Consider the following 27,171-nt stretch of genomic DNA (forward strand, 5'->3'; position numbering starts at 1 on the left):
GGGCCTTGGCCCTGGGGTAGGAGATCTGCCCTCGTCTGCCTCCGTTCTGCTCGGAAATGGCCCCCGGCACCTGCCTCTGCCAGCCGGGCTAGGCCAGTGACCTCCTCAGAGTCCTGACCCCCTCCTTCCCCCGTCTTGCCATGCAGGAGGTGTTTCACAGAGAACAGAAGGGCAACTCCTTGAAGACATGGGGCCTGCGGGCCGCCGGCTGGATGGCCATGTTTATGGGCCTCAACCTCATGACTCGGATCCTCTACACCCTGGGTAGGTGGGGAGACGAGGGTGGGTGTTGGGGATGCCACCTGCCCTCTTGCAGCCCTGCCTGCTTCACACCATTGCCTGTCAGCCCCTCTGGCCTTAACGGGAAGCTCTTGTGTGGGGTGGGAAGAGACGGGACATTTTGGCCCATCCTATGCTCCACCCCCCAGCTTTGAGATGAGTGAGCAGAGGAATGGGGGGTGGGGGTGGGGCAGGGTGGAACCAGACCATGTGCCTCCAGGGGTGCGGTAGGGTGGGTGTCCCATTTCAGGGTTTGCGGGACAGGCTCCACTCCGTCCTCTGCCCCCTGGCTAAGATCACTCACTTGCTCGTTGCTTCATTCTTCATTCTCCAAGTAATTGAACACTCACAATGAGGAGCGAGCAGATGTGCATTTGCAGCATGTGTCATTTAGAGCTCTGGAGACTCAGGCCATTCCCTTGCCACCTCAGCTTCACTTATCTCACAGGAACTTGCAGGGTTTGTGAGATGCTTGGCAAACAGGATCCTCAGAAACTGTTCCCTTCCCCATCCCCAAACCAGGGCCAGATTGGGGGCAGCCAGCAAGTTGCTGGACTGCTCACTTGACCTGAGGTTGGAACCTGTGAGCCCATTAGGAGCTTGAGTGACCCAGCTTGGTCCTAGATCTAAGCCCCCAGGATGGCAGAGTAAGTGCTGGGCCCAGATTGTTGATCCAGGAGGATGGCATTTCTCAGAGGAAGAATTTCCATCCAAGCCTTTATCCCAGTGTGTGTTCTTCTCTAGTCAGGTAACCTGTCCAGCCTTATCTGGACCCCAGCAGAAACCTTTCCCCAACTTAGAACTTAGGTCTAGCTACAATAAAGCCAGGCTGTCAGGGCTGGGGGGACCACCCCTTCACTCAACAGAAGGCAAAGCTGAGGCCTGGGGAAGGGAAGGCCACCTCCTCTGAGGCTTTCTTGGGACAGCAGAATTGTGCTCAGAAAGACTGTCCACAACTGGGGCACCATCAGGGAGAATCTCCCATCTTGCCTTTGAGCTAAGCCCATCTTGGTGGTGTAGCCTGGGGCAGGCCATTTCCCTCTTGGAGCTTCTGTTTCCCATTGTCAAGATGAGGATGCAGTCTCTCTAGGGAGCCATTTTTTGAATCTCTGATAGTGGTTCCCTGACTCTTCACACTGCATTCCTGACATGCCAGACCCGAGGCAGACATCAGAAAATTGAGGAGTTCAAAATATAGATGGAATGATGCAAAAGCATTCGTTCATCTGTTCATTTGTTCAGTGAACACTTATGGAGTGCCTCTTGTGTGCAAGACACTGCTCTAACCCTAGAGACAGCAGTGACCAGAACAGACATGGTCCCTGTCCTCTCAGGACTTACATTTTAGAGCAGAGGCTAAGAGCTCAGGCTCTAGACTCCATCTGGAGTTTAAATCCTGTTTCTGGTACTTTCTAGCTATCAGACGTGGGTGTTTCTTAATAATATGAGCCTCGGTCACCCTGGGGGGTAGAATGGGGTGTGGAATAGTTCCTCCCTCATAGGGTGGGCTTGAGGGTTTGGGGAGACAACGCACACAGTACCTGGCATATAGTCAGTGCTCAAAAATGGGAACTTCACAAGGTGAGGCTGGGGGGTGGCATGGGGATAGGCCAAGGGGAGGCAGAGGGGCAACCTGTAGGGAACAAGGGCTTGCTCGGCAAACACACCAGAGTACTGGGGTCTGAACAGAGATCCCCTGGCTGACCTGTGATGCTGGAAGGCTGACCTGGTCGGGTGAGGCAGGCCAGAACTAAGTCTTTCCAGGGGAATTTTGCAAGAATCTAGGCTCTGTCCGAACTGAGCCATCAGCCTGAGGGATGCTTGGCAGCTGTCAGTGCCCAAGCTCCCTGAGTCCCCTTGGCCCCTGCGCAGAGCTGGGCACAAGGATGCTTGGTACCTACCAGGTGGGAAGTGAATGAGTGGCCTGGACAGACATCACGGGAGGCTCCATCCACTGCTTCCTCTGTGAATGTGCAGGATACAGGGCATTTGCCAACGCTACAAGCAACTCTTTTTTTACTGGCTTCACACTGGTATCAATATGTACTTTTCAAACTTGCCAGGCACTACTGCAGGCCTTCTCCCACCGGAACTGGGCAGGGTGCGGGGCTCAGCATGCACACCCCCACAGCTGGTGAGTGGGTCTCCCCTTTCTGAATCTCCTGCCGTTCAGGCTGAAGTTGCCTTCCACCACACTGACCCTTTCCTTCTCCATGTGGCTATGAGGACCGATGCCTGTCTAGACAGGAAGGAGCTGCTTACTGTGGGAGCGGTAGAGCATACCAGCCTGAGAAGCTGACTGCCTTTCTGTCCCCCACAGTGGACTGGTTTCCTGTCTTCCGAGACCTGGTCAACATTGGCCTGAAAGCCTTTGCCTTCTGCGTGGCCACCTCCCTGACGCTGCTGACTGTGGCCGCCGGCTGGCTCTTCTACCGGCCCCTGTGGGCCCTCTTCCTCTGCTGCCTGGCCCTGGTGCCCCTTATCATCGCCCGGACACGGGTGCCAGCCAAAAAGCTGGAGTGAAACAGGCCCTGGCACCTGCCCAACACCTGCCAAGCCTCCGGATCCAACCCACCCCTCAGCCCTCTGGCCCAGGGCTATACCCAGAGCATGCATTGCGGTCAATGTGAGATTTTGCACTCCCTCCATTCTCCAAGGGGTCAGATCTGACAACCCACACATATGCCAGGATGCTGGGTTCCATCAGGATTCGAGATTCCATCCACTGATAGCTTCCCCAGCCCTCTCCTTGCCATTAAACAACTTCTGTGAGCACAAGGCAGTTTTACATCTGGCACAAGCATTTTCCTGTATGTTTCCTTCTCGTCATTTTAGGGGTGACTGGGTTGGCTTGTTTCACTCAGCTCATCTGTCTGCAGAAGGTGATGATGCAGGGGCACTCTGCAGAGAGCTGCTGATGAAAGGGCTCAGCCTCAGTCCTTAAGGTTCTTCTCATTGAAGCCAGGTGCCAGGACTCTGCCACACCAGCCAATACTGTGACCCTCAAGGGCCACCACAGTATGTTACTGCTAACAGATAATGGATTACCAATAAAGTATGCACCCAGCAAAGCAGGGACCCCCAAAATCAATAATTTGGATACAACTTAATTTGGTACTTAAGAAAACAAACAAAAAAACCACTTAAGATGTCATGATAAGAAAAATTGGAAACTTGTTGGGTTTTACACTTATTCATGGTTTGGCAGAATCTTTAGTTATACTTACGTCTCTTCTGTGTACTCTCCTACCCCAAGAGAGAACTGTTTGAAATAAGATTTTAAAAGCAAAACAAAGTATCTGAACACTTCAGACTGTTACAGAAAAGTACATTTTAATCTGCAGGTTGGAGTTAATTCAGAGTACACAAAGTTATTAATTCGGGGTGTGATGTATCTGTTAAAAAAAAAGTGACCTCTGCCAGCGTTCTGGGTCATTAGGAAACTTTAAGATGCGTTTGACACAAGCATTAGCACAAGGGTTTCTTGTCACTTGGGTGAGATGAGGAATCTCTCTGGGATGGAGAAAAGCATTTCCTTTTATTCTGGTATCAGAAACTATTGACTTGAAGATAGTTTTGAGTTCTTAAGTCAGCCATTAAAGGAAAAGGTCGGAAGCTTTATAGTAAATGCTGTTCTTTGCTGTGACCGCCCCCCCCACACACACATCTGACAACCGAATGCAAGACTTAGGCCTGCTGTAGAACTACAGGCCAGCATCCCGCTTGGTTTCCCTTTCCACGTGACACTGACACTGGCATCCAGGCCTCACATGGCTGCATTGAATGGTCCTTTTAGGTGTTAAGCTTCCATGGCTTTACTCCACTAAGTAAAATCCACCCATGCTGGATTTTTGTTTCCCAACTATTTTCACGCTGTTTGTATGTTGTAACTTTGATGTCTTAAGAGTCTTTGTACTTCTTTTTCCTTTTTAATATTTGGAAATTATTTTGGCCTTGATGGGAGTGGTTGCTTTGGCAGATAAATCCGTGGTAGTTGATTAAGGGGTCAGAACTTCCGAGACTAATCGCTTAATAATCTTTTTCATTGTCCTGCACTATAAATTGAGATCCTTCATGTTAAAAACAGCCAGCACCAGATATGACCTGCCTGGATTTAAGGGTTGCAGTAGTATTCACTGTTTATTAAATAAGCAATTTCATCTAATCTCTAAACTCTCAAAGGATGCTTTTTAAAAATACAGTATAGCTACATGCTGGCCAAATAAATCCTTGGGATTTGGTTTGTGTAATTTTCTCTAATACAGATTTTAAGTTATGTACGGCCAATTTCAAAACTGTTTTCAAAGAGCAAAATAATGTTAAGAAAAATATGATGTCTTTGGAAAATCATCATGAAGTCTGTATTTGTATTTTTGATAAAAATTCAAAATAAAACTTTTAAATATCTTTTGGTATACAATTTTGCCATTATCCTTTTTTAAAGAATTTGCATTTTCTGAAATTTCTGTCTTTAAAAATTCAGTCTTAGAATTTTACAAATTTTAGACCTCAGTTCTAAATTGCTTTTTGTAGTTAAAATAAGTTTAATTTTTTTAAAAAAGGGTCAACTCAATATTCTAGCATTTAGAAGCCTTACATAACAATGCCTACTTTGTTTTGGTTTGATTTAATGTGACTCTTACTTCTTTCAGCTTCAGAAGTGCTAGGAAAAGAGGGAGGGGGCAGCCGAATGACGAAGTGCAAAGGGCATCATTGGCTTCACGTCAGCCTAAGTTGAACCCAAGTCTGCCAGTGATTAGCTGTGTGACTTTGGGCAAATCAGTGATCTCTGTGCCTCAGTTTACTTGTAAAATACGGGCAGTGCCTTGCTACATGAAATGCATTTCATGTGGGTGGCGCATTAATTTTCCTTGTACCTCCTGTTGTGAAGTCGTGAGCCACTGCTCAGTCCATCTTGAAGCTATCAATTTCATATCTTTATTTGTAAAAGTATTTGAAACCCATGCTTTTCTATTTACCAAGCCCTAATGTTTTATTTCATTTCTAGAATGCTGCTAATAGCTGACATCTGCCTGAGTAACAAAAAAATTATTTCTCCAGTGACATGGCAATACCCTTGACCCAAAACACCAAAATACAAGACTGCTCACCTCTGGGAGGGAATGGGTACTGGCACAGGAAGTTTCCATTAGCAACACCAGTTTGTTTCTCAACAAGTGTGTTCCAGAAGGGCTCTGGTTGCGTATGAGTCACACCTCCATGTTTCATTTGTTTCCCTTGGATAAAACTTTTCAAATATTTAATGGCTTCTGTCAAATACAGAAAGAAAAAAAAAATCCCATGTATGTCAAGATGAGCCCCGCCCAGGACAGAAACAAGAGGCTGATCTTTGATGCAGCCCTGTGTGCAAACTGCTACATCACCCAGGGGTTCTTAGATGTTAAATCAAAAAGGAAACACAGAGTTGAGTCTTTTTATATAAATGCTTTATTTTTTTTTCTCAAAATGTTATGGAAATTATTTCTCCTGAATAGCTACAGTGCATAGAGCTTTGTAAGTTTATACAGTGAAGAATCAAATCTAGTTTAACACTGATCCAGTTTTACTAACATTTCTTTAATTTTCCACCTGTGGTTTTCCTTTTCTTTCCTGGTTTTAGCCCTTTGTTTTACTTGCCTGCCACTATGAAATGCTACTTCAAAAAGTAACTCCCGATACCACCAGGGTCTGAGATGGCCTGCCTTCCCACTTGCTCTCTCCCATGCTCAGAGAGGAGGTAGCGTTAGGCATACTCATTAACCTGATTCAGGCAAAAAGGGGCCTTCAGAGAAAGGGTCTGCAAGAGAGGCATAAGCACACTATTGGACAAATGAATTCAATGGAAGAAAGGACTGGATGCAAAATCATCTACAAAAAGAACTGACCCATGTTTCCAAAGATGGGAAGATCAAGATGTGGGTGCAGGAGAGAGTCTCTCTGGGAAAGGTTCCACGGTTCAAAGGATAGGGTTTGGTCGCCAAAAGCTTTAAAACCTGACCCTGGGTGAATCCAGCAAGGGGGGACAGCCAGACCAGACCTGCAGCATAAACCTCAATTTGATCCTTCTGTCCTCTGGTAGCCTCAGCAGTGGCTGCTGCTTCCATTCACCTCAGCAAAGAAGCCAAAGCTACGTGGGCCTGGGAACCCGCCATCCCCCCCAGGCAGGTATGGTGCCTGCAGTAGCAGAGCACATGGCCAGGTGACACTCATATCACAGCTTCTCAAATGGGAACAGATGGGAAGCTGCCTCTTTCTTTCCCCTTCTGGTCCTCCTTGGGCACTTCGGTTTCTGCTCTTCTTTAGCTTCTCGATTTTGGGGCCAGGAAGCGGCCAGAATCCTGGCCGCTTCTGCTTGGGAGCTGGTCCCTTCCTCTTCATCAGAAGAAAGTACACCGCGGGCATCTGCCTGGGGAGCTGCTGCCTCACTCTGGAGAGGTGGAAGACAGAGACACAGGATGCGGGAGGGTACTGCAAAGAGGAAGGGAAGCTCCCAGCCACTGAAGCCAGCTGTAGGCCAGCCTGCCCTGAGAATACGAGGACTGGGTGGAGGAAGAGCCACGACCACTCTTGATCCTCCCTTCAGCATCCCAAGCGTTGGTCCACTCTACCGTGGTTCTCACTGTGCTTTCCTAACACGGGTATGCCTACCTGAGTAGGTACTGAGAACTTGCTGGATGCTGGAGAATGCCAGGATGTCTAAGACAGGAAATTGCACTTGAGGAGTTTACCATCAAATTTGGGAGATAACCGTGATTGGTGCTATGCATTTCCTTTTGCATTTCTGAACAAAAGTACAGTAGATCTCTAATTGCTCAAATGCATAGTACCAATACTTGGTGCCAAACAGCCTGAGGACACACTCGCTGAAGGCTAGCATGGCTGGGAGAAGAGCTGGGTTAGAGGGTTTAGATGGAGGGGGCAAAACCACATGGGCAGGAAGCACTACTATATGGGCAGGGGCAGGACAGCCTGAAGCAAGGGTGGGGAGCAGGGTAAGATACAGGGGTGGCTGAAAGTATCTGAACAGGAATCATGACGAAACTAATTTTTTAATGCAAACAGCTAAGATGGGTTGGAGAGCTCAAAGGGACTGAAAGGGGTGTGGTTGCAGCTGCTCCTAGAGCTCGTTTCTGCTGTCTCTGACATAGACCTGATCCCACCACATCACTGCACGCAGGTTTCTGTCTGCCCTGAGAGGGGGGCCCTCTAAGGGCTGCAGGTCAAACTCATACCCATATCCACAGCCTGGCCTAGTGCCACACCACTGAGAGGTGTGTTGAATTAGCGACCCTGGGCCTGAAGAATGGTAGGAGGCATTGGGAGAATTGGGAGTCTAAGAGTGGTGAGTCGAACAAGACTCGCGGTGTTTGTACCAAAGCACTCATGCACCTGGGTAGAAGAGGGCTGTCAGGGCACGGCTAGGGATTGGGAGAAGGCCGATTCAGGAAGGCTCTTCCCAATGAGGTAAGGACATGGGGGCCTTGGAGACACAAGGACTGTGGCATCATAACCTAAAGCTATCTGTGACCTGATGTCTGGACAGCGTCCGGGGTGGTGATTTCTGAGCTGAAAACCCAGGAAACTGACCCCTACACCAACCTTGGCCCCATAGCGAAGCTGCAGCCTCTCTCTGATGAGCAATCCTTTGACCAGCAGCTTCCAGTGCCCTAGGGCCCGCTTCTCCATTTTCTGTAGACAAAAATGAAGTGGGAGAGAACAAAATCTTAAGTGCTAAGGATTTCAGGATACCAAGATGGAAGCTGTGAATAAAATATGGGATTAAAATATAGTTTCTCAGTCATATCAAGTCTCATTTTCAAAACATCGGTCTGTTTTATCAAGTGGTGCACTTGAAAGCCACCAAAACCAAGTCTTTTTCGTAGTTATGGACACAGACACAGGAGATAAGAATCTAGGTTGGCGAGAACCTGCAATAGGGGCAATTCTTTTCACACCAGAGTCAGGTTGGAGCATCAGGGGAGTAATCCCTGGAGCCCTGGATCTAAAGCCTGATGGGATTTCGCGGTATAAGCAGAAAGTGCTGGCTCCCTAGGGTGCCTTCCATGAAGTTACAGCAGAGAGCCAGAACGAGCTTTAAAGCTCACCTGCTCTATCCCCTTCTTTTATATGAGGGGGGGAATATCTGCCCCAACTGTGTGCTCTCCTACCACTCTGCTTCCCCACCTCAGGCCCGCCCTTTGCCAGGCTGCTCACCTCTTTCTCCTTCTTCTCAATGAGCGCCTGCTCATTTTCCCAGGCAGTCAGGAGCACATCCTTGAATTCTTCACAGACTACGTACCCATCAGTTCTGGGAGACATAGCACAGATGAGACCCTTTTCCCTGGAGCGTGCTACACTGCTCTGGCCTCCCCACCTAAACATTCAAGGCCCTGGAGTTCTCAGGCAGACATCCCAGCAAGTCCACACCCCCGGCCAGCTGCTAGTAACAGATGCCACCCACACAGAAGGGGGCCCCGTGGAAACTGATGCTGCATCTTCCTCCCCTGCCTATGAGAGCTGGGATGACACACACCCCACCTCCACCATCTGCTCCCCCACAGCACAGAAGTCACTAACCAGCAGCCCCTCAGGAAGGATGCTGGCCCTGCTTTGATCACCCCCGGGGAACAAGGTTTTAATCCAGCACTATCGGGATGCTGCTTCAATTGTTTTTGCTACCTTTAGATGGAAACTTGAACTGGTAAAGTGTGAAGACTGATTCTGCAAATCTAGTGTAAAAACTTAAAATAAGAACCCCTGGGCCTCAACCTCCACCCAGCCCAGACCAACTTTCCATCCCTATCTCTGGATCTCCTCCATCCCTCCCTGTAGTGTCCACCAAAGGTCCTGCACGCACACAGGATGGGAATAGCCTCCATGGAAATCGAAGCCGGTGATGGCCTGGACACAGTCAATATCCAGCTTGCGGGCCACCCGGTTAAGGTTGGGCAGTTTCAGCTGGACGCAGCCGACAGGCATCATGCAGGGCAGGAAGAGGTAAACGTTCCCAAATTCATTCCGGGGTACCTGCAGGGGGCGGGCACGCGAAGACTTGGCTTTTGCCAGCTGAAGCACAGAGAAGCCTTGTCCTGACCCCTCGTGGGTGCTGTCCTTACCCTCCCATCCACGGCCACGGGTGGCTGGTACTCCTCTGTCTGCCAGTGGCCGAAGAGGCCCAGGTCATTTTGGTCCTGCAGCTGTGGCTCAGCAAGACGGGCTTTCCGGGCCCGGTTGGAATAGCCTTTCACCATCTATGCCAGAAGGAACAGCCACAGTTTACATGGGGCAACGATCCCCCGAGTGCCTACTGTATATCAGGCACCAGGCTCAGTGCTCTTCACCTATTACCTCATTTGACCCTCACAACAAACCTACAAGTTGTCTGCACTTTGATGGAACTAACTTCCAGTCCCACCAGTGCAAACTGAAAAGAGACTGCTCATTTTGTTTCACGCACTGGGTGCTGTGCTTCATGTGCAAAAGCTCATTTATCTCAACAAACCCATGAGCTCGGTCCTATTCTCATCTCCAACTTCTTTTTTTAATATCGTTTTCATTTTAACTTATATTAGGCATTCTTTTTATTTTTAAATTTTTTTAAAGAATACCAAAAAACACCTAACAAACGCAAACGTTCGTAACTTTTGATTATTCCATTCTACGTATATAATCAGTAATTCACAATATCATCAAATAGTTGCATGTTCATCATCATTTCTTAGAACATTTGCATCAATTCAGAAAGAAAACAGAGAAAAATTCATATATACCATATCCACCACCCCTCCCCCTCCCCGATCACCAGCATTTCACTCTAAATTTATTTTAGCATTTGTTCCCCCTATTATTCATCTTTATTCCATATGTTCTACTCATCTGTTGACAGGGTAGATAAAAGGAGTATCAGACACAAGGTTTTCACAATCACACAGTCACATTGTGAAAGCTATATCATTATACAATCATCTTCAAGAAACATGGCTACTGGAACACAGCTCCACATTTTCAGGCAGTTCCCTCCAGCCTCTTTGTTATGCCTTAACTAAAAAGGTGATAACTATTTAATGCGTAAGAATAGCCTCCAGGATAACCTCTCGACTCTGTTTGGAATCTCTCAGCCATTCATTTTGTCTCATTTCACTCCTCCCCCTTTTGGTCAAGAAGGTTTTCTCAATCCCCTGATGCTGAGTCTCAGCTCATTCTAGGGGTTTTCTCAATCTCTTGATGCCAAGTCTCAGCTCATTTCAGGATTTCTGTCCCACGTTGCCAGGAAGGTCCATACCCCTGGGAGTCATGTCCCACGTAGACGGGGGAAGGGTGGTGAGTTTGCTTGTTGTGTTGGGTGGAGAGGCCACATCTGAGTAACAAAAGAGGTTCTCTTTGGGGTACTCTTAGGCCTAATTTTAAGTAGGCTTGACCTATCCTTTGTGGGGTTGTTTCATATGAACAAACCCCAAGATTGGGGGCTCAGCCTATAGCTTTGATTGTCCACACTGCTTGTGAGAATATCAAGAATTCAACTTGGGGAAGTTGAATTTTCCCCCTATCTCCCGAAAGGGGACTTTGCAAATACTTTTTTATCACTGTTCAAATCACTCTGGGATCTATCGGGGCACCACTCTGGACAAACCAACAAAATCTCATGTTCTACTCAAGGTTCCATGTACTTATGGTGTTCAATTAAGCTGTCTACATAAGTTATATTAGGAAATGCACTAGTCAAAATATAAATTTTGTACCAAATAAACATTTTTTGCTTTCGTCTCACACATAAGTTAAAATTTTAAAATATTAGTTACCATCTATTTTCAGCACTCTGCAGTAATGACATTCCTTTGTTCTTCTTCATGCAAAAACATTTTTAAATTTGTACATTTAGTCACTATCATTATATACTCTAGGCATTCCTAGATTATACCATCTCAGTCTTTATCGTCTATCTTTCTTTCTGATTTCATTTGTGCTCCCAGCTCTCCTCTCTCTATCATTCTCACATTCAGCTTCAGTGTCTTAACATAATTGTATTACAGTTAGGTAGTATTGTGCTGTCCATTTCTGAGTTTTTATATTCAGTCCTGTTGCACAATCTGTATCCCTTCAGCTCCAATTACCCATTATCTTACCCTATTTCTACCTCCTGATGGTCTCTGTTACCAACGAAATTCTCCAAGTTTATTCACTAATGTCAGTTCACATCAGTGAGACCATACAGTATTTGTCCTTTTGTTTCTGGCTAATCTTGCTCAGCATAAGGTCCTCAAGGTCCATCCATGTTGTTACATACTTCATAACTTTATTCTGTTTTACAGCTGCATAATATTCCATCATATGTATATGCCACAGTTTGTTTAGCCACTCCTCTGTTGATGGACATTTTGGCTGTTTCCATCTCTTCGCAATTGTAAACAATGCTGCTATAAACATTGGCGTGCAAATGTCTGTTTGTGTCCTTGCCCTCATGTCCTCTGAGTAGATACGTAGCAATGGTATTACTGGGTCATATGGCAATTCTATATTTAGCTTTCTGAGGAACTGTATTAGACATTCTTTAACATCAAGAAATCTGTCCCTATGAAATACAGAAGGGAAAAATCCACTTAAATTGATAATGTCTAATTCCAATCTTGTCTTTGAATAGATGCCGTACCTTCAATATTTTCACATATATAACCATGATTATGTGTTGATATGCATATGTTTTGTATGTTTTAGAATATATATTTAAAGATATTAAAATTTTACCTGTTTCTTTTTACTTGTTTTAACGTGGCTACTGAAAAAATTAAATTTACATTTGTGGCTTGTTTTCTGTTTCTATAGGACAGTGCTATTCTAGATGAAGACATTGTTTATATGATAAGGAGCATAAAAGAAAGGAGAGGGAGTCTAGGGAAAACCTGGCAACGCTTCAGGGCCAAGCAGGCAGTAGAAGGCACTTGTACCTGGTCCTGGGAGTGACTTGATACAAATACCTCTAGCCCATTCCCACTCCCTGCCCAGCTCCCCCAGAGCTTTACAACCCAAAGGGCTCCTCCTAAGGATGTGATGGGCTACTGTTCTCCCCTTGTGTAACCGAACTCTAGGTCCTGCTTTGGGGGAGGGTGGTACTGAAATCCTTTCTCTCTCCTGAGCAGCTGCCCCAGTTTCAGAAAGCAGCATGGTGTGAGAGAAAGAACACTGGGGTTGCATCAGAACCCGGGATCCTGGCCTAGTGCTGCCACCAAACTAACTGCACAGCCTTGGGTGAGTCACTGCCCCTCCTGAGCTTCTGTTTTCTCGGCTGTGAAATGGGGAGCATGACACTCACTCCTGTAGTTGCTGAGACTCAAATAAGTCTCAAATGAGATGCAAAACACTGGGGTACTGTCAAATGGAAGGGATCACCATTCAGGGCTCTGGCCCCTTAGAAGAGGCCTAACAACCCAATTCCCATCTACAGAGCTATATTGGGCAGGCAACAGGAGTGAGAGGGCTGCTTGTGTCCTAGATTCCTTACCTGAACTGAAAGACTCAGTAAACTGCTCCTGAATAAGACTCAATTTAAAGATCTTTCTACTCAAATCCTTCTCAAGCAGAAGCTCCAAAAGCTTACCTGCATGTCCACTCAGTGACTCTGAAGTCTTCCACCAATTTTAGTACTGAACCCACACATGAACTCCCACCCACCCCCACCAGCTCCCGTTACCTTGTAGGGCACTTCTCCGAGCTTCACCACCCTGGCTTGTTTCAGCCACGTGTCCCTAGAGTGCAGGGTGTGCACACAATCCCTGTAGGGGCCACGGGGAGACAAGGACAGACTCAGTTACACCCCACCTAAGAGAATGCATTAGGCACAGGAATCGGCAGCCATGATGTCCTAGGGCCTGGCTCAAGGAGCACATCCCGCATGACTGTCTCCTCAGGCTTGGCCTCTCATCCAGGAGCAGGCTCTGCTTCTAACCTATGTGCCAACTTGAGGAAGCCTGAGCCACAGGGCCTCTGTCAGGAGCCCTGGGCCTCTAACTGCACTGGACTGTTGGTTGCTGAGGCTCCAGGATGGTAAAGCCTCTGCCCCGATCAGGACCTGGTCCTTCCCCTCTGACACTGTGAAGCCCTAAACAGAGGGTCTAGGATGACTCCACGGCAAGAGCCGATCAGCAGGAAGTGGTCCCCAGGCAGAGGACTCAAAGCACCTGCTCCCATGAGGGTTTCTCTATGTTTCCCCTTTCTTTTTTTCTCTTTCTTTTCTTTTTTTAACTTTTTAAAAATTGTATAATATAACATATACAAAGCAAAGAAAGAAAAAAAGCAATACTTTACAAAGCACTCTTCAACAAGTAGTTACAGGACAGATCCCAGAGTCTGTCATGGGCTAACATACCATCTTCTCAGATTTTTCCTTCTAGCTGCTCCAGAATATAGGAGGCTAGAAGGAAGAAATATTTTTTTGTCATCACCATCTACTTATTTTTCTTTTTTTGTGAAAAATAACATATATACAAAAAAAGCAATAAATTTCAAAGCATAGCACCACAATTAGTTGTAGAACATAATTCAGAGTTTGGCATGGGCTATGTGGTAGTTAGGTGTCAACTTAGCCAAGTGAAGGTGCCTAGTTCTGTTGCTGTGGACATGAGCCAATGGCATGTGAACCTCATCTGTTGCTGATTACATCTGCAGTTGGCTAGGAGGCGTGCCTGCTGCAATGAATGATGTTTGATTTAATTGGCTGGTGCTTAAATGAGAGAGCTCAACGTAGCACAGCCCAAGCAGCTCAGCATACCTCATCTCAGCACTAGCAGCTCAGCCCAGGCCTTTGGAGATGCAGAAAGGAATCACCCCGGTAACTGGTTAGAATCCAGAGGCCTGGAGAGAAGGCCAGCAGAAATCACCCTGTGCCTTCCCATGTAAGAAAAGAACCTCAGTTCAAAGTTAGCTGCCTTTCCTCTGAAAAACTATACATTTTTAACTAAATAAATCCCCTTTTATTAAAAGCCAATCCATCTGTGGTGTGTTGCATTCTGGCAACTAGCAAACTACAACAGGTTACAATTCCAATCTTAGGTTTTTACTTCTAGCTGCTCTAAGTTGCTGGATATCAGTTTAATGATTGAGCAATTATACTCATTTGTTAAATCTTAGCTTCTCTGTATAACTCTACCATCACCTCTGATCTTTCTATCTCTCTCTTTAGGGGTATTTGGGCTATGGCCATTCTAACTTTCTCATGTTGGAAGGGGCTATCGATACTATGGGGAAGGGAGATGGAACTATCTGATGTTCTGGAGAGGCTGAGTTCTCTTAAGTTTCAGGACTTATCTGGTCCAGGGACCCATCTGGAGGATGTAGGTTTCTGGAAAGTTACCCTAGTGCATGGAACCTTTGTAGAATCTTAAATATGGCCCTAGGTGTTCTTTAGGGTTGGCTGGAATGGTTTTGGTTGGGGTTTGGCAGGTAGGTAGCAATGTCTAATCGAAGTGACCTCCAGAGTATTCTCTTGACTCTATTTGATTTCTCTTACTTTCTTGGGCTTTCCTACTTATAAGAACATCCCCTATCTTTTCAGTCTTGTATTTCAGTGTTTTTAAAAATCACTACTTTTCTTTCTTTTGTTATTTTTAAAAACTCCTTTGGTTTTTATTTTTCCTCACCTTAAAATTATATTACTAAATGTTTTCAGTTTTAATTTTGTATATATTTTACACTTATCTTTTACTCTTACTCCATCTTTTAACTTTAATTATTAAGTCCTTTATTATTTCTTTTTGTAGGTTTTTAACTTTTCCTGGAGAAGTGGTTCTTTTTATTGCCCTATCTTAAAACTTATTTGTCCTATGTTTTATTTTCTCCCCATTACTTTGCTTTTTAAAGCTGGTTCTTAAATCCTTTTTGTTTTAATCACATTTACACATCTCCACACACCCCCATGGCACATGCATACACGATAGCAAAGCCCCTGATCACGCTGCCAACAAAGGAGATGAGCTCACATTCCCAGCCCCTTGTTAATGAAGAAAGCTGTTAACCCCAGGCCACGGGACCACGGGGCCACCTCAACTCACCTGGAATAGACAGCTTCCCCCCGGCAGTACCCCAGGATCGCTGCTGTCTCTGGATAGATGGCCTCGTATTTTAGGAGGTGCCTCTTCAGGGCGTAAAGAGGGTGGTTCTTATAAATTCCAATGGTGGTGGGCAAAGGCTGGTCCAGGTGCTTTACCTGAAACTGCAAAGGCCAGACAGACGAGGTGAGCATGTTATTTAGAGGAGGAACCGAGTTTTGAGGTGGACGTCCTTGGACTGACTTATTCTGACACCAGGTGCTAGAGCAGAAGTTTTGTGGACACCAATGATATTGTAACACTGCAGTTGTAGTTCTGGCCACTAAGGAAATTTTACATAAATCAAAAGCTATGAAGGATCAAGCAAAGAGATGGCTCACGGCAATTTTGAAAGTCGTCTATCTATTCCCAACCCTTACTCACTTTAACCAACCCCAGCAGACCAGTGCCTATCTACTTAAGATTTTCAAGGGGAAAAAAACGCATGACTTCCTTCAGTAAGGAGGGCTTTCTCAAACTTGTATCACCATATTGCAACATAGTCCCTCAACTGCTCTCACTGGGCACTGAAATAAGTTATGAAAGCCCTCTGACTTTTCTCTTCATCCACTATAATCAGTGTGTGTTCTATTAGTACTTCCTTAAGAATTCTGATTTCTCATCTTAAAGTCGATTCCATTGCTGTTCACCAAGGTCTCTTAAGCTTTCCTTTAGCATCTCTTCAAATAGTTTAATAAGGATTGGCAATGTGAAGAAGCCGAGAGTAGGAAGACCCTCTGCACACTGAGCTTCCATTATGTTAGTTACAATACCATCTACATGATTCCCGTCGAGTCTGTCCTTTCTAAATAAAATACACCAAGAACACTCCTTGAGCAAGCTTTCAATGTGGGATGAATTGCACTGTTACAGGGAACGCTTAAAAAACCCACATAAAACATGGATTTACCCATCCTAAGGGACTGGCAATCAGCCTTCTGTAAAACTGGGCATGTTTCCAGAGAGAAATGGTGGGCTCAACCCTAAACACAGGAAGCTCGGGCTCTCTGCCTGGGATCAGTAGATGGTTCTAGGCCCAAGGAATACAGATGTTTTAGGAATTTTGAAGTGTCTACTTCTCAATGTGCCTTCTCAACAGCCTGAAGATACTTCCTCATTCCCAGTCCCTTTCTTCCCAGTGGATGAGGTTTTCTCTGTGTGAAAGCCTGTATTTCTATATATGTGTACATGGATACTCTCTGGAAAGGGGGTGAGATTCATATCGATGAGTTATTCTTCCTTTCACTCACTCAGTACTAGTCAGATGACCTGCATAAACTACTATTTATTTATTTGCATGGGCAGGCTGCAAAAATTATTTTTAAACTCCAAATTTATAACCAAGAGTTATAAACCTGCTGTGTACAAACAGAAAAGCTATGTCTTTTAATCTTCATTCAATATTGCTAGATGGGATCTTTTTTATTGTTTCCATGGAGATGTGACCCACCTAATTGTGGGCAGTAACTTCTGATTAGATGGTTTCCATGGCGATGTGTCTCCACCCATTCAAGGTGGGATCACTTATAGGAGCCCTTTAAGAGGGAACCATTTTGGAAAAAGCTTCTGAGCCAACAGAGCCCAGACAGGCAAAGAACTTTGGAGATGAAGAAAGATAATGCCCCTGGGGAAGACATTTGAAACGAGAAGCCAGAGACCCCAGCAGATGTCATCCTGTGCCTTTCCAGCTGACAGAGGGGTTCTGGACGTTTCGGCCTTTCTTGAATAAGGTATCTTTCCCTGGATGCCCTAGTTTGGACATTTCCACAGCCTTAGAACTGTAAAACTTGCAACTTAATAAATTCCCTTTTGAAAAAGCCATTCCATTTCTGGTATATTGCATTACAGCAGCTCTAAAACAGCAAGTAACCTCTAAAAATATACAGGTTTCAAAGCCAGATAAGCCTGGTTTAAATACAGAATCAGATCCTCAATTTTTCCTCACTGGTAAAATTAAGGTAACAAAAGTCCTGCTTTAAAATGCTGTTGTGATAAACAAGATAACACATTAAAAATACGGAGCACAGTACCGGGCAGGCATATATCAGGTGCTCAACGGGAATAGCTTGAACAACCTGCCTGGGGCTTTGAGTCTGTGGCAGCCAAGACCTTACCTCCAATTCTTCTTTCTTCTCCCTTTCCACAAATGGACTCTTGTATGGCCTCAAGGTCTCAGACCACCACTCAGCATCCACTCGGCTCTTGCGGGTCACTGTCATCCAAACTGGGTCATACCTCTGGGTGACATCTTGGGCACACCCATCACTGTCTATTCCCACAACATAAGTCATGGGCTTGGTGGCGTACTTGTAACAGGTCAGAGGCTGGCCCACCACACCGTGCACACAGTCTACAGATATCCACCTTTCCTCCCGCTCAGAGAACACCTCCAGCCACTGGTCTATACCACCTGCCTTCCCTCTTTCTGCCTCTCCACCATCACTGAAAAAATTCTTGCCTCTCTTACTGTTCGAAGTACTTGTGGGTGTGGCTGGAAGGCGTGGGTGCTTCAGTTGGCTTTTATACTGGGTCCTTGAGTCATGCTTAGAACCAGCCTTTGTACCCTGAGGAGCTGGGGCCTTCCTCTGCCTTGGAAGGTCAGATTCAAAATCCTCATCAGATGGAGGATGGGCTTCCCCGCTGGAGAGCTCAAAGTCAGAGCCACTGTCAGCCTTGTCACTCTCGCTGTCCTCCTTATAAGACACCTTGGAGGCCACCCGCCGCTCCCGGCCTCGCCGACGCCGCTGAGAATCTTCCTCCTGGTCTCTTCCCTCATCCTCTTCCTCGCTAGTGGAGGGCTCTCTCCGTTTCTTTCTTCCCATGGTGGACTTGCCCTTCTTCCCTTTGGCACTTGGACTGCCAGTGGTCTTAGAAAAGGTTTCCTCTTCTTTTTTTCCTTTGCTGGTCTTTGGTTTGGTCTGGTTTTCTGGAACGTGACTGGAATTCTTGGAAGGTTTCTTTCCCTTAAACAAAAGAGAAGATTTTGCTATTTTTTCCCTTTTTTTTGCTAATGATATGACAGCGATCCTATAATCTAAGAGAGTTAGCTTACTGGCTAAGGAACCAGTATATGCAAGATGTTCCCAGCTCATGCACTGATCAACTGGTTCTCCTTTAGGGATGTGAGAAAGTATTAGCAAAAATCTGTAGTTCCTTAGACAAGGCCAGGATATGTTTTTTTCACTCCAAACTGCAGCACAGGGAAAGTGCATGGGATTTGGAAACAGGCAAATCTGGGTTCAAATAACAGTTCTGCCTCTTATTTATGTGATTTAGATAAATTATTTAACCTCTGGGTCTTGGTTTCCTCAGCAATAATAATATCCACCTTGCATGTGGCACATGTGCAAACAAATATTTATTGACTCACTAAAGTAGTCAGTTTAAGAATACAGAAATTATTATTAAAGTTAACTTCTGGACCATCAGGTTTGAGATACTGCCAGCAGGTCAGTGAAGAAGCACGTGGCCTTTGTTTTGGAGCATCTCAAAATTCAGAATCCTTTCCATTATCACCCCATGCTGTTACTGAGGACAGGTACCAATCGACCTATTTACAGACCACAAACTACAGCACCAAAGAGGCAAGACTTCTTGCGGGGCCACTTTTTTTTTTTTTTCCTGCGAGGCAAAGCCCCTTGGAGCTCAGGTCACTAGACACCCACTCATGTGCTCAGGCTTCCTCAGCACAGGCTCAAAAGAACCTGGCCTCTGTGAAAGCCAACTCTTAAAAATATTTCTAGGATGATTTTTTTTCATTTAAGTTTGATAATTCTCTCTCCTCTGACAAACTTCTCTGGGAACCCTGAGAGAACTTCACCTTTGCTGCTGGCAACTTCAGAGGAATTGGCTGCAGGGACAATACCAGTCGGGTCAGGAACTGCAAGGCCCGGAGTATCAGTAAAAATATCTGTGATGAAAAATAACAGCACATATATCTTAAGTAAATAATTAAGGATTTAACTTATTCAATGATGCTTGTTATGATGCTTGTTTATGACAGGGAAAACCTGGAAACTAAACTGTCTAACCATAGGAGACTGGAACCCTAGACACTATTTGAAAATGACCTTTATAGAAAAATGGAGAGATATTCATCACATATTAGAGGAAAAGGGAAGTTTTTTAAACAACAGAATGTATAATGTGATTACATTTTTATAAGAAAAATGGTACATAAATATGAATATGATACGATATGCATGTATATTTGAAAAAGGGCCCATATAGTTGTATTATGGGTATTTACAGCTGTGCTTTTTTGTGTTTTATCTTTTCTGTATTCAGTATGTGTTGCATTTATGGTTAAAATAAAACCATAAAATATCACTGCAAATATTAAAAGTATCCTGTGAAAAGCAGGTGATGATAAGAAAAATACTATTTACTTTTCCCTTATTTTTTCAGGGGTTAAAGACAGGGAGGAAAAAAGACCAAAGAAACAAGGAACATTCTGCAAAATTTCTGAACAGTCCTCTTGAGACACCCTTAGTAAGTAGCCTGTCCATGTGCATCAGTGAGGAAAAATGAATCAAGTTATAAAACTGTACAATCACATTTTTGCTAGAAACATATACACTTATACACTTATAAACACATGCATATATATACACACACACACATATATGTACATGCACATTTAAATACACATACGGGGATGCAAGGATAGTTCAGTGGTAGAATTCCTGCCTGCCATGTGGGAGACCTGGGTTCGATTTCTGGTCCATGCACTTGCCAAAAAATAAAAAAATAAGCAAAACAAACAAAATTTCAGCAAATGGCGCTACAATAATGGGATACTCACATGGAAAAGTAATGAAATGTTACCCTGCCATACAGCATACAAAAAAAAATACACATATACACACAAACACACATACACACAAATACACAGGATGAGAGCCTGGCAGGAAAATGCCAAAGTATTAACAATGGTTTTCTCTGAGTAGCAATATTATAGCATAATTACTGCCCAGGTCAGACTTTTAAAGCCAAACCATAAAAGAATTTAAGATGCCAGTTATCTCACTTCTTACGATACAAAATGTCTGGCTCCTTCTCCAAACAGGGAATCTGGGGTTTCCAAATAAATGTATTTGGGTTAATCATTCCAGGTATAAAACTACATTTTGGTCTCTATTTTTGTTTTATTCAGATCAAGCCCTTACCTAAGGGTATTTTTAAGCATTTGAGAAAGTTGGTTTATTGGTAACAGCACTCCACCATGCTTCTCATTTATCCTTTTTGAATAAAAGGATAACAAGATAAAGCTCCCTTCATTGACAGAGCTGCCTGTCAATGTTACCCACCTAGTTTAAAGGCAGGGAAACAGGTACTGAAGGATTTCAGGGAATGATTGACAAGATTATCATTTGGCATCCAATTTGAAGGACAACAAACATTCCTTGGGATTTCTGAATCCAATTTTTGAATAATTAATATAAACATTTCTAGGGCATCTGACCAAAAACTAAATGTTTCAAAACACCAAATTATCACAGGACATCAAATTAATAGAAATGAAAGAGTGCAGGCTGTCGACTCCCAGACTTGCATCCCAACTCCGATTATATTGCTTATTGACTGGGTCATCTCACGAAGTTAGCCTCTGTGGACCTCCACGTCCAGTAAGGTTGTTAGGTCTAAAGAAGGAAACACGAATATCAACAGGTGGGGGGACTGGGAAAGGGGTATGGATTGTGTGTGGAAGAAAAGGAAATGTCTTCAGATAGTGTATGCTGGCAAAGGCATACAATTAAGGTGGATTGTATGATGTGTGAATTAAACTGCTCCAAAATGAACAGAGACAAGTGCTAAAGAGAATGTGGAGAGAGAGATGTACCTATTCACTAGCGGTACGAAATGAGAGGTCTAGCCCCTTGGAGGGCAGTGTGGTGGTTCCACAGGAGGCTAGGGGTGGGGTTGCAATTTGATCCTGAAGCCCCTTTGCTGAGTGAACTCAGTGTGGGGACACGAATGGACATTTGCACACTGGTGTTTCTGGCAGCAGTGTTCCTGATCCACAATGAATGGTGGTGGCCTAAGGGTACATGGACTGAGGAATGGAAAGGGGAACTATGGTGTACACATACAATGACTACTGAGGGGCCACAAGAAGGAATGAAGTTGTGAGGCATGCAACTAGACGAATGAACCTTAAGAGCTGTGTGTTGAATGAAATGTCAGGAACAAAAAGATAAAATATTATCATGCCTCAATCATATGGACTAACTAAAATATAAAAATTTGGTGAACTAAAGTCGAGAGCATGCGTTATCTGGTTGGGGCTTACTGTAAAGGGTCCTAGATTGTAAGCTCTTATAGCAGTCACATATATTCAGGAGGTATAACTGTTAATTCTAAATTCCGAGATATGAGCTGTTTGTGTATAACATGGTCTTTCTAAGAAACTTTGGGTATTTATGTGACACTTGAAACTCAGAGTTAGAGATCTGAAGCTATGAAAGTCAGCAGCATTCCATACAGGAACTGTTTAAAAAGCTGAAAAAGTGATCAGATGCTTTGAGCAGAGATATGAATGAAGCTGACCTGGATAGGACTAGGTATATCAGAAGACTGGGTAAAGGATGATATCATTCATGTTTTAAAACTTCAACTTCTGTGTGAGACTAAAGGGAGAGATATTTATTTGGTATAAAATTTATATTTTGGGTAGTGCATTTCCTAATTTAACTTTCATGCTCAGTTTAGTTGAACACCAAAAGCACATGGAATCTTGAATAGGGCATGGGATTTTGTTGATTTCTCCAGGTTAGTATGATGCCCCAATAAACCCCAGTGATTGGACAGTGGATAATGAAGTATTTTTTTAAATTTATTTATTAATTTAAAAAAATTAACAAACCAAATAAAACATTAACATATATAATCAGTAATTCACAATATCATCACTTAGTTGCATATTCATCATTTCTTAGAACATCTGCATTAATTCAGAAAAAGAAAAAGACAATAGAAAAAGAAATAAAACGAAAACAGAAAAGAAAAAAAAGATTATACCTACCATACCCCTTACCCCTCACTTTCATTGATCACTAGGCATTTCAAACTAAATTTCTTTTAGCATGTTCTCCCTATTATTTATTTTTATTCCATATGTTCTACTCGTTTGTTGACACGGTAGATAAGAGGAGCATCAGATACAAGGTTTTCACAATCACACAGTAACATTGTGAAAGCTATATCATTATTCAATCATCCTCAAGAAACATGGCTACTGGAACACAGCTCTACATTTTCAGGCAGTTCCCTTCAGCCTCTCCTTTACATCGTGACTAACAAGGTGATATCTACTTAATGCGTAAGAATAACCTCCAGGATAACCTCTCGACTCTGTTTGGAATCTCTCAGCCATTGACATTTATTTTGTCTCATTTCACTCTTCCCCCTTTCGGTCTAGAAGGTTTTCTCAATCCCTTGATGCTTAGTCTCAGCTCATTCTAGGGTTTTTCTCAATCCCTTGATGCTGAGTCTCTGCTCATTCTAGGATTTCTGTCCTACACCGCCAGGAAGGTCCACACCCCTGGGAGCCATGTCCCATGTAGACAGGGGGGGGATGGTGAGACTGCTCGTCGTGTTAGCTGGAGAGAGAGGCCACATCTGAGCAACAAAAGAGGCTCTCTTGGGGGTGACTCTTAGGCCTAAATTTTAAGTAGACTTGACCTATCCTTTGTGGGGTTAAGTTTCATATGAACAAACCCCATATAACTTTGGTTGTCCACACTGCTTGTGAGAATATCAAGAATTCAACTGGGAAGTTGAATTTCTCCCCGTTCTCACCATTTCCTGAAGGGGGCTTTGCAAATACTTTTTCACTCACTGATCGAATCACTCTGGGATTCATCAGGGCATCACTCTGGACAAACCAACAAAATCTCATGTCCTACCTGAGATTCCAAGTACTTATGGTGGAATAACGAAGTATTTTTGAAGTCCCCTTGGGGGAACAGGGAAGAAGGGGGCAATATTCAGCTTCCCCATTTGGAGATTTCTGATAGTCTAGGAAGCAGTGGAGACAACCAAATCATTAGGCTAAGCCCCTGATCTTGGGGTTCGCTCCTATGAAACTTATTCCTGTAAAGGATAGGCTAAGCCTACTTAAAACTGGGCCTAAGAGTCACACCCAGAGAACCTCTTTTGTTGCTCAGATGTGGCCTCTTTCTCTAAGCCAACATGCCAAGTGAACTCATTACCCTCCCCCTCTACGTGGAACATGACTCCCAGGGGTGTAAACCTCCCTGGAAATGTGGGACAGAAATCCTGGGATGAGATGGGACCCGGCATCAAGGGACTGAGAAAACCTTCTTAACCAAAAGGGGGAAGAGAGAAATGAGACAAAATAAAGTGTCAGTAGCTGAAAGATTTCAAACACAGTTGAGAAATTATCCTGGTGGTTATTCTTATGCTTTATACAGATATCCCCTTTTTAGTTAATGGTGTATTGGAGTGGCTGGAGGGAAGTACCTGAAACTGTACAGCTGTGTTTCAGTAGCCTGGTTTCTTGAAGATGATTATATAATGATAGAGCTTTTACAATGTTACCATGTGATTGTGAAACCTTGTGTCTAATGTTCTTTTTAGTTAGGATATGGACAGATGAGATAAAAAATAAACAAATGATGGGAGAACAAGGGTTAAAATAAATTAGGTAGATGGAAATACTAGCGGTCAATGAGAGGGAGGGGTGAGGGGTATGGTATGTATGAGTTTTTTCTTTCTTTTCCTGGAGGGATGCAAATGTTCAAAAAAATGATCATGGTGATGAGTACACAACTATGTGAAGATATTGTGAGCCACCGACTGTACATCTATGGAATGTTTATGTTCGTTGTTTTATCAATAAAAACATTTTTAAAAAAAGCAGAAAACATCTAAATGGTGTCTGTCATGTAACTGCCATTATCACTAGTGAACAGGACTAATAAAAATGGTGCTGCCACTACTTGGCATATACCCAGAAGAGCTGAAAGCAATGACACAAACAGACATTTGCACACCAACAATCTTAGCAGCATTATTCACAATTGCCTATATATATATATATATATATATATATATATATATATACACACACACACATACACACACACATATATATAAAAACCTGGGATTTAGAGATAAGAATGAAGTCAATCAGGTTGGGGGTTAAAGTAATTCAAGAACACAGGGGTAAGGAAGACAGTGTCTATATTTTAGAACCACACATATTCTTTGAGAACAAAGGAAGAAACTGAAATTTTCTGTAGTGGATAATCTAATAACCTATCTGTACAGCTCATGTGAACAACTGAAACACAGGGAGCCCAGAATAAGAAAGAGGTCCTTTAATCCTGTATAGATTATTGTAAGGCCTGGATACATCCTGGAGTATATTAAGAAGATAATCAAAAAGTACCGGCAAAGTTTCTTGAGGGATGGGAGTAAAAATATGAAACTATTAAACCTTACCATCAGGGAATCCCCTGTTATTGTGTCAAACTTTTAGGGACACCCAAATCAATAGGCCATGCCTTCGAACCTGAGGCTTCCTCTTGTGAAGCTTATGTAGGTAGTGGAGAAAGCTTAGTCTACCCATAGGCATGCCTAAGAGTTACTTCTGGAGGACTTCTATTGTTGCTCAGATGTGGCCTCAGTCTCTCTAAGCCCAACTCTGTAAGTGAAATCACAGCCCTCCCCCCTACATGGGACATGACATCCAGGGGTGAAAGTCTCCCTGGCAATGTGGGAGATGACTGCCAGGGATGAATCTAGCCCTGGCACTATGGGATCAACAATTCTATCATGGCCAAAATGGGGAAAAGAAGTGTAAATAATAAAGTATCAGTGGCAGAGAGAGTTCAAATAGTCAAGAGGCTATTCTGGAGGTTGCTCTTACACAAGCTTCAGTTAGACCTTGCTACCTATCATAACCTGCCAATCCTCAACCAGGACCACTCCAGCCAATCCTAAAAAACACCTAGGGCAATATATGAGATTTCATAAGAGTATGCACTAGAGTAACTTTTCAAAAACCTGCAACCTCCAGATAGGTCCCTGGTCCAGATAAATCCTGAAATGCAAAGGGGCCAGTCTCTCCAGAACATCGGATAGTTCCATCACCCTACCCCATATTAGTGACAGACCCTTCCAATATGAGAACTTAAGAATGGCCATAGCACAAACACCCCTAAAGAGACAGATGGAAAGATCAAAGGTGAGGGTGGAGTTATACAGTGAAGATAGGATTTTAACAAATGAATATGAAAATGAATTACTAAATTGATATCTTTTAGTCTCTAGTATCTTAGAACACATAGAAGTAAAAACCTAAAATTGTGAAACTGTATGTCAAACTCTCAAATATGTTCTATAACTAATTATGGAATAGTGCTTTGAAATTTATTGCTTTTTTGTATATATGCTATTTTTCACAAAAAAAGAAGGAAAAAAGTGGACTGTGATGATAAAAAAAATATTTAAGCCTTCTAGCCTCCTATATTCTGGAGCAGCTAGAAGGAAAAAAAATCTGAGAGAATCATATAGTAGCCCATGATAAACTCTGGGATCTGTCCTCTAACTACAGATTGAAGAGTGCATTAAAAACTATTGCTTTTTCATTTCTTTGCTTTGTATATATGTTATACTATACAACAAAAAAGTTAAAAAAAAATAGTGCTGCCAGCAGAAGCACTTACATGGACCAACTCCTCATCATCTCGTGCAGAGTAAATAGCGAATCTCCTCTCCAGGGTAGTCTGCAGGCTGTCTTGCTCACTGACTGAAAGGTCACCATTAACCGTAAATGTTCCAATGAACCTGGAAAAAAACAAGGATTTCCTCATGTCAGAGGGCAGGACAAAAGGAGGATGTCTGCTCTTTGACAGCAAGAAAAATCAAAAGGGGGAGTGAACTGTGAGACTTGCCTGCCTCTGTGTTACACTTCACACCCTTTCTGGCTATCGCCCACTCTTCATTGAAGACCCACCTCAGACTTCACCTCCTAAGGAGCCATGCCAACCCCCAGCTAAGGTCAGTGCCCGTGGCCCCAGTATATCTCTTTCAGAGCCCTCACTGCACTACTCTGTAAACACCCGGGGTGTATCTGTCTCCCTGCCCATCCTGGGAACTTTTTCAGGGCAGGGATCATATCTGACATTTCTACACTGATGCCATGCACATGGCCTGGCACATAATATCATCTCAGGGGATGTCTGTGGAACCGATCTGATCCCACCCTCCAAGAGAAACAGAAATCCTACCCTAAGACACCACAGGACAGGGTGGAAGGCATACCATTTCAGCAGGTTTGAGAGGTAGTCAATATCCATGTCCCTAGGTGGCACTTTGGTAAAGTGAGTTGGGATGATAGAGAGGCCAATAGCATGCAGACCTGGCTGGCTACAGACGCTGTTTCGATAGAAGCCATTTGCAAGCAGGCACAGAAGGTGGACCTGGGAAGAAAGGAAAGGCATGGAAGCAGGCTGAAACTAGCAGAGATCTGAGCTGCCAAATTAAAAGACATTTTGTATGATATGAGAAAGTAAAAACACCAATATTAGCCACTTTCCAAGACAGGTTTCTATTCCCTCTTCTTTGCTGCACCGATTCATTCTCTCTAAGAAATAACTGGCTCAAAGCTTTAAAACACAAAGTTGTTTTTTTTTTTTTTAAGAGACCTTGTCTATTACAGATAGGGACTGAAGGATTTATGGATGAAAGCTACAAAGTCTTGGATTTGCTCTAAAAAGCAAAGATCAGGAGCAAAAACAAGTCAAGGCACAACAGAGCAAGACTGTTGGAGAGCTGGTAAGCTAAG

The 27,171-nt window shown here is 43.8% G+C and overlaps 2 protein-coding genes across 4 annotated transcripts in view; one reads left to right on the forward strand and one right to left on the reverse strand.

Annotated features, from left to right (window-relative positions):
• TMEM43 (transmembrane protein 43) overlaps positions 1–4,693 on the forward strand; it is a 17,292-nt gene extending 12,599 nt beyond the window's left edge. The window contains exons 11-12 of the mRNA XM_077116418.1: positions 147–264; positions 2,600–4,693. Of these exons, the coding sequence (XP_076972533.1) occupies positions 147–264; positions 2,600–2,802 (321 nt within the window). The 3' untranslated portion in view covers positions 2,803–4,693. The remainder of the gene's footprint in view (positions 1–146; positions 265–2,599) is intronic.
• Positions 4,694–5,301: 608 nt separating this feature from the next.
• XPC (XPC complex subunit, DNA damage recognition and repair factor) overlaps positions 5,302–27,171 on the reverse strand; it is a 41,759-nt gene continuing 19,889 nt past the window's right edge. Inside the window, exons 6-16 of one of the 3 annotated variants that reach the window (XM_077116424.1) lie at positions 26,649–26,806; positions 26,051–26,171; positions 19,177–19,266; positions 17,471–18,319; positions 15,321–15,481; positions 12,965–13,046; positions 9,396–9,530; positions 9,137–9,306; positions 8,494–8,587; positions 7,879–7,968; positions 5,302–5,549 (exon numbers count right to left, since the gene is read on the reverse strand). In XM_077116424.1, the coding sequence (XP_076972539.1) occupies positions 5,532–5,549; positions 7,879–7,968; positions 8,494–8,587; positions 9,137–9,306; positions 9,396–9,530; positions 12,965–13,046; positions 15,321–15,481; positions 17,471–18,319; positions 19,177–19,266; positions 26,051–26,171; positions 26,649–26,806 (1,968 nt within the window). In that variant the 3' untranslated portion in view covers positions 5,302–5,531. Of the gene's footprint in view, positions 5,550–5,712; positions 6,748–7,878; positions 7,969–8,493; positions 8,588–9,136; positions 9,307–9,395; positions 9,531–12,964; positions 13,047–15,320; positions 15,482–17,470; positions 18,320–19,176; positions 19,267–26,050; positions 26,172–26,648; positions 26,807–27,171 lie in introns of those variants that run through there. The other 2 variants (XM_077116422.1, XM_077116423.1) reach the window with 2 other exon arrangements.

The sequence above is a fragment of the Tamandua tetradactyla genome, chromosome 9 (genome assembly GCF_023851605.1).
Source record: "Tamandua tetradactyla isolate mTamTet1 chromosome 9, mTamTet1.pri, whole genome shotgun sequence".
NCBI lineage: Eukaryota > Metazoa > Chordata > Mammalia > Pilosa > Myrmecophagidae > Tamandua > Tamandua tetradactyla.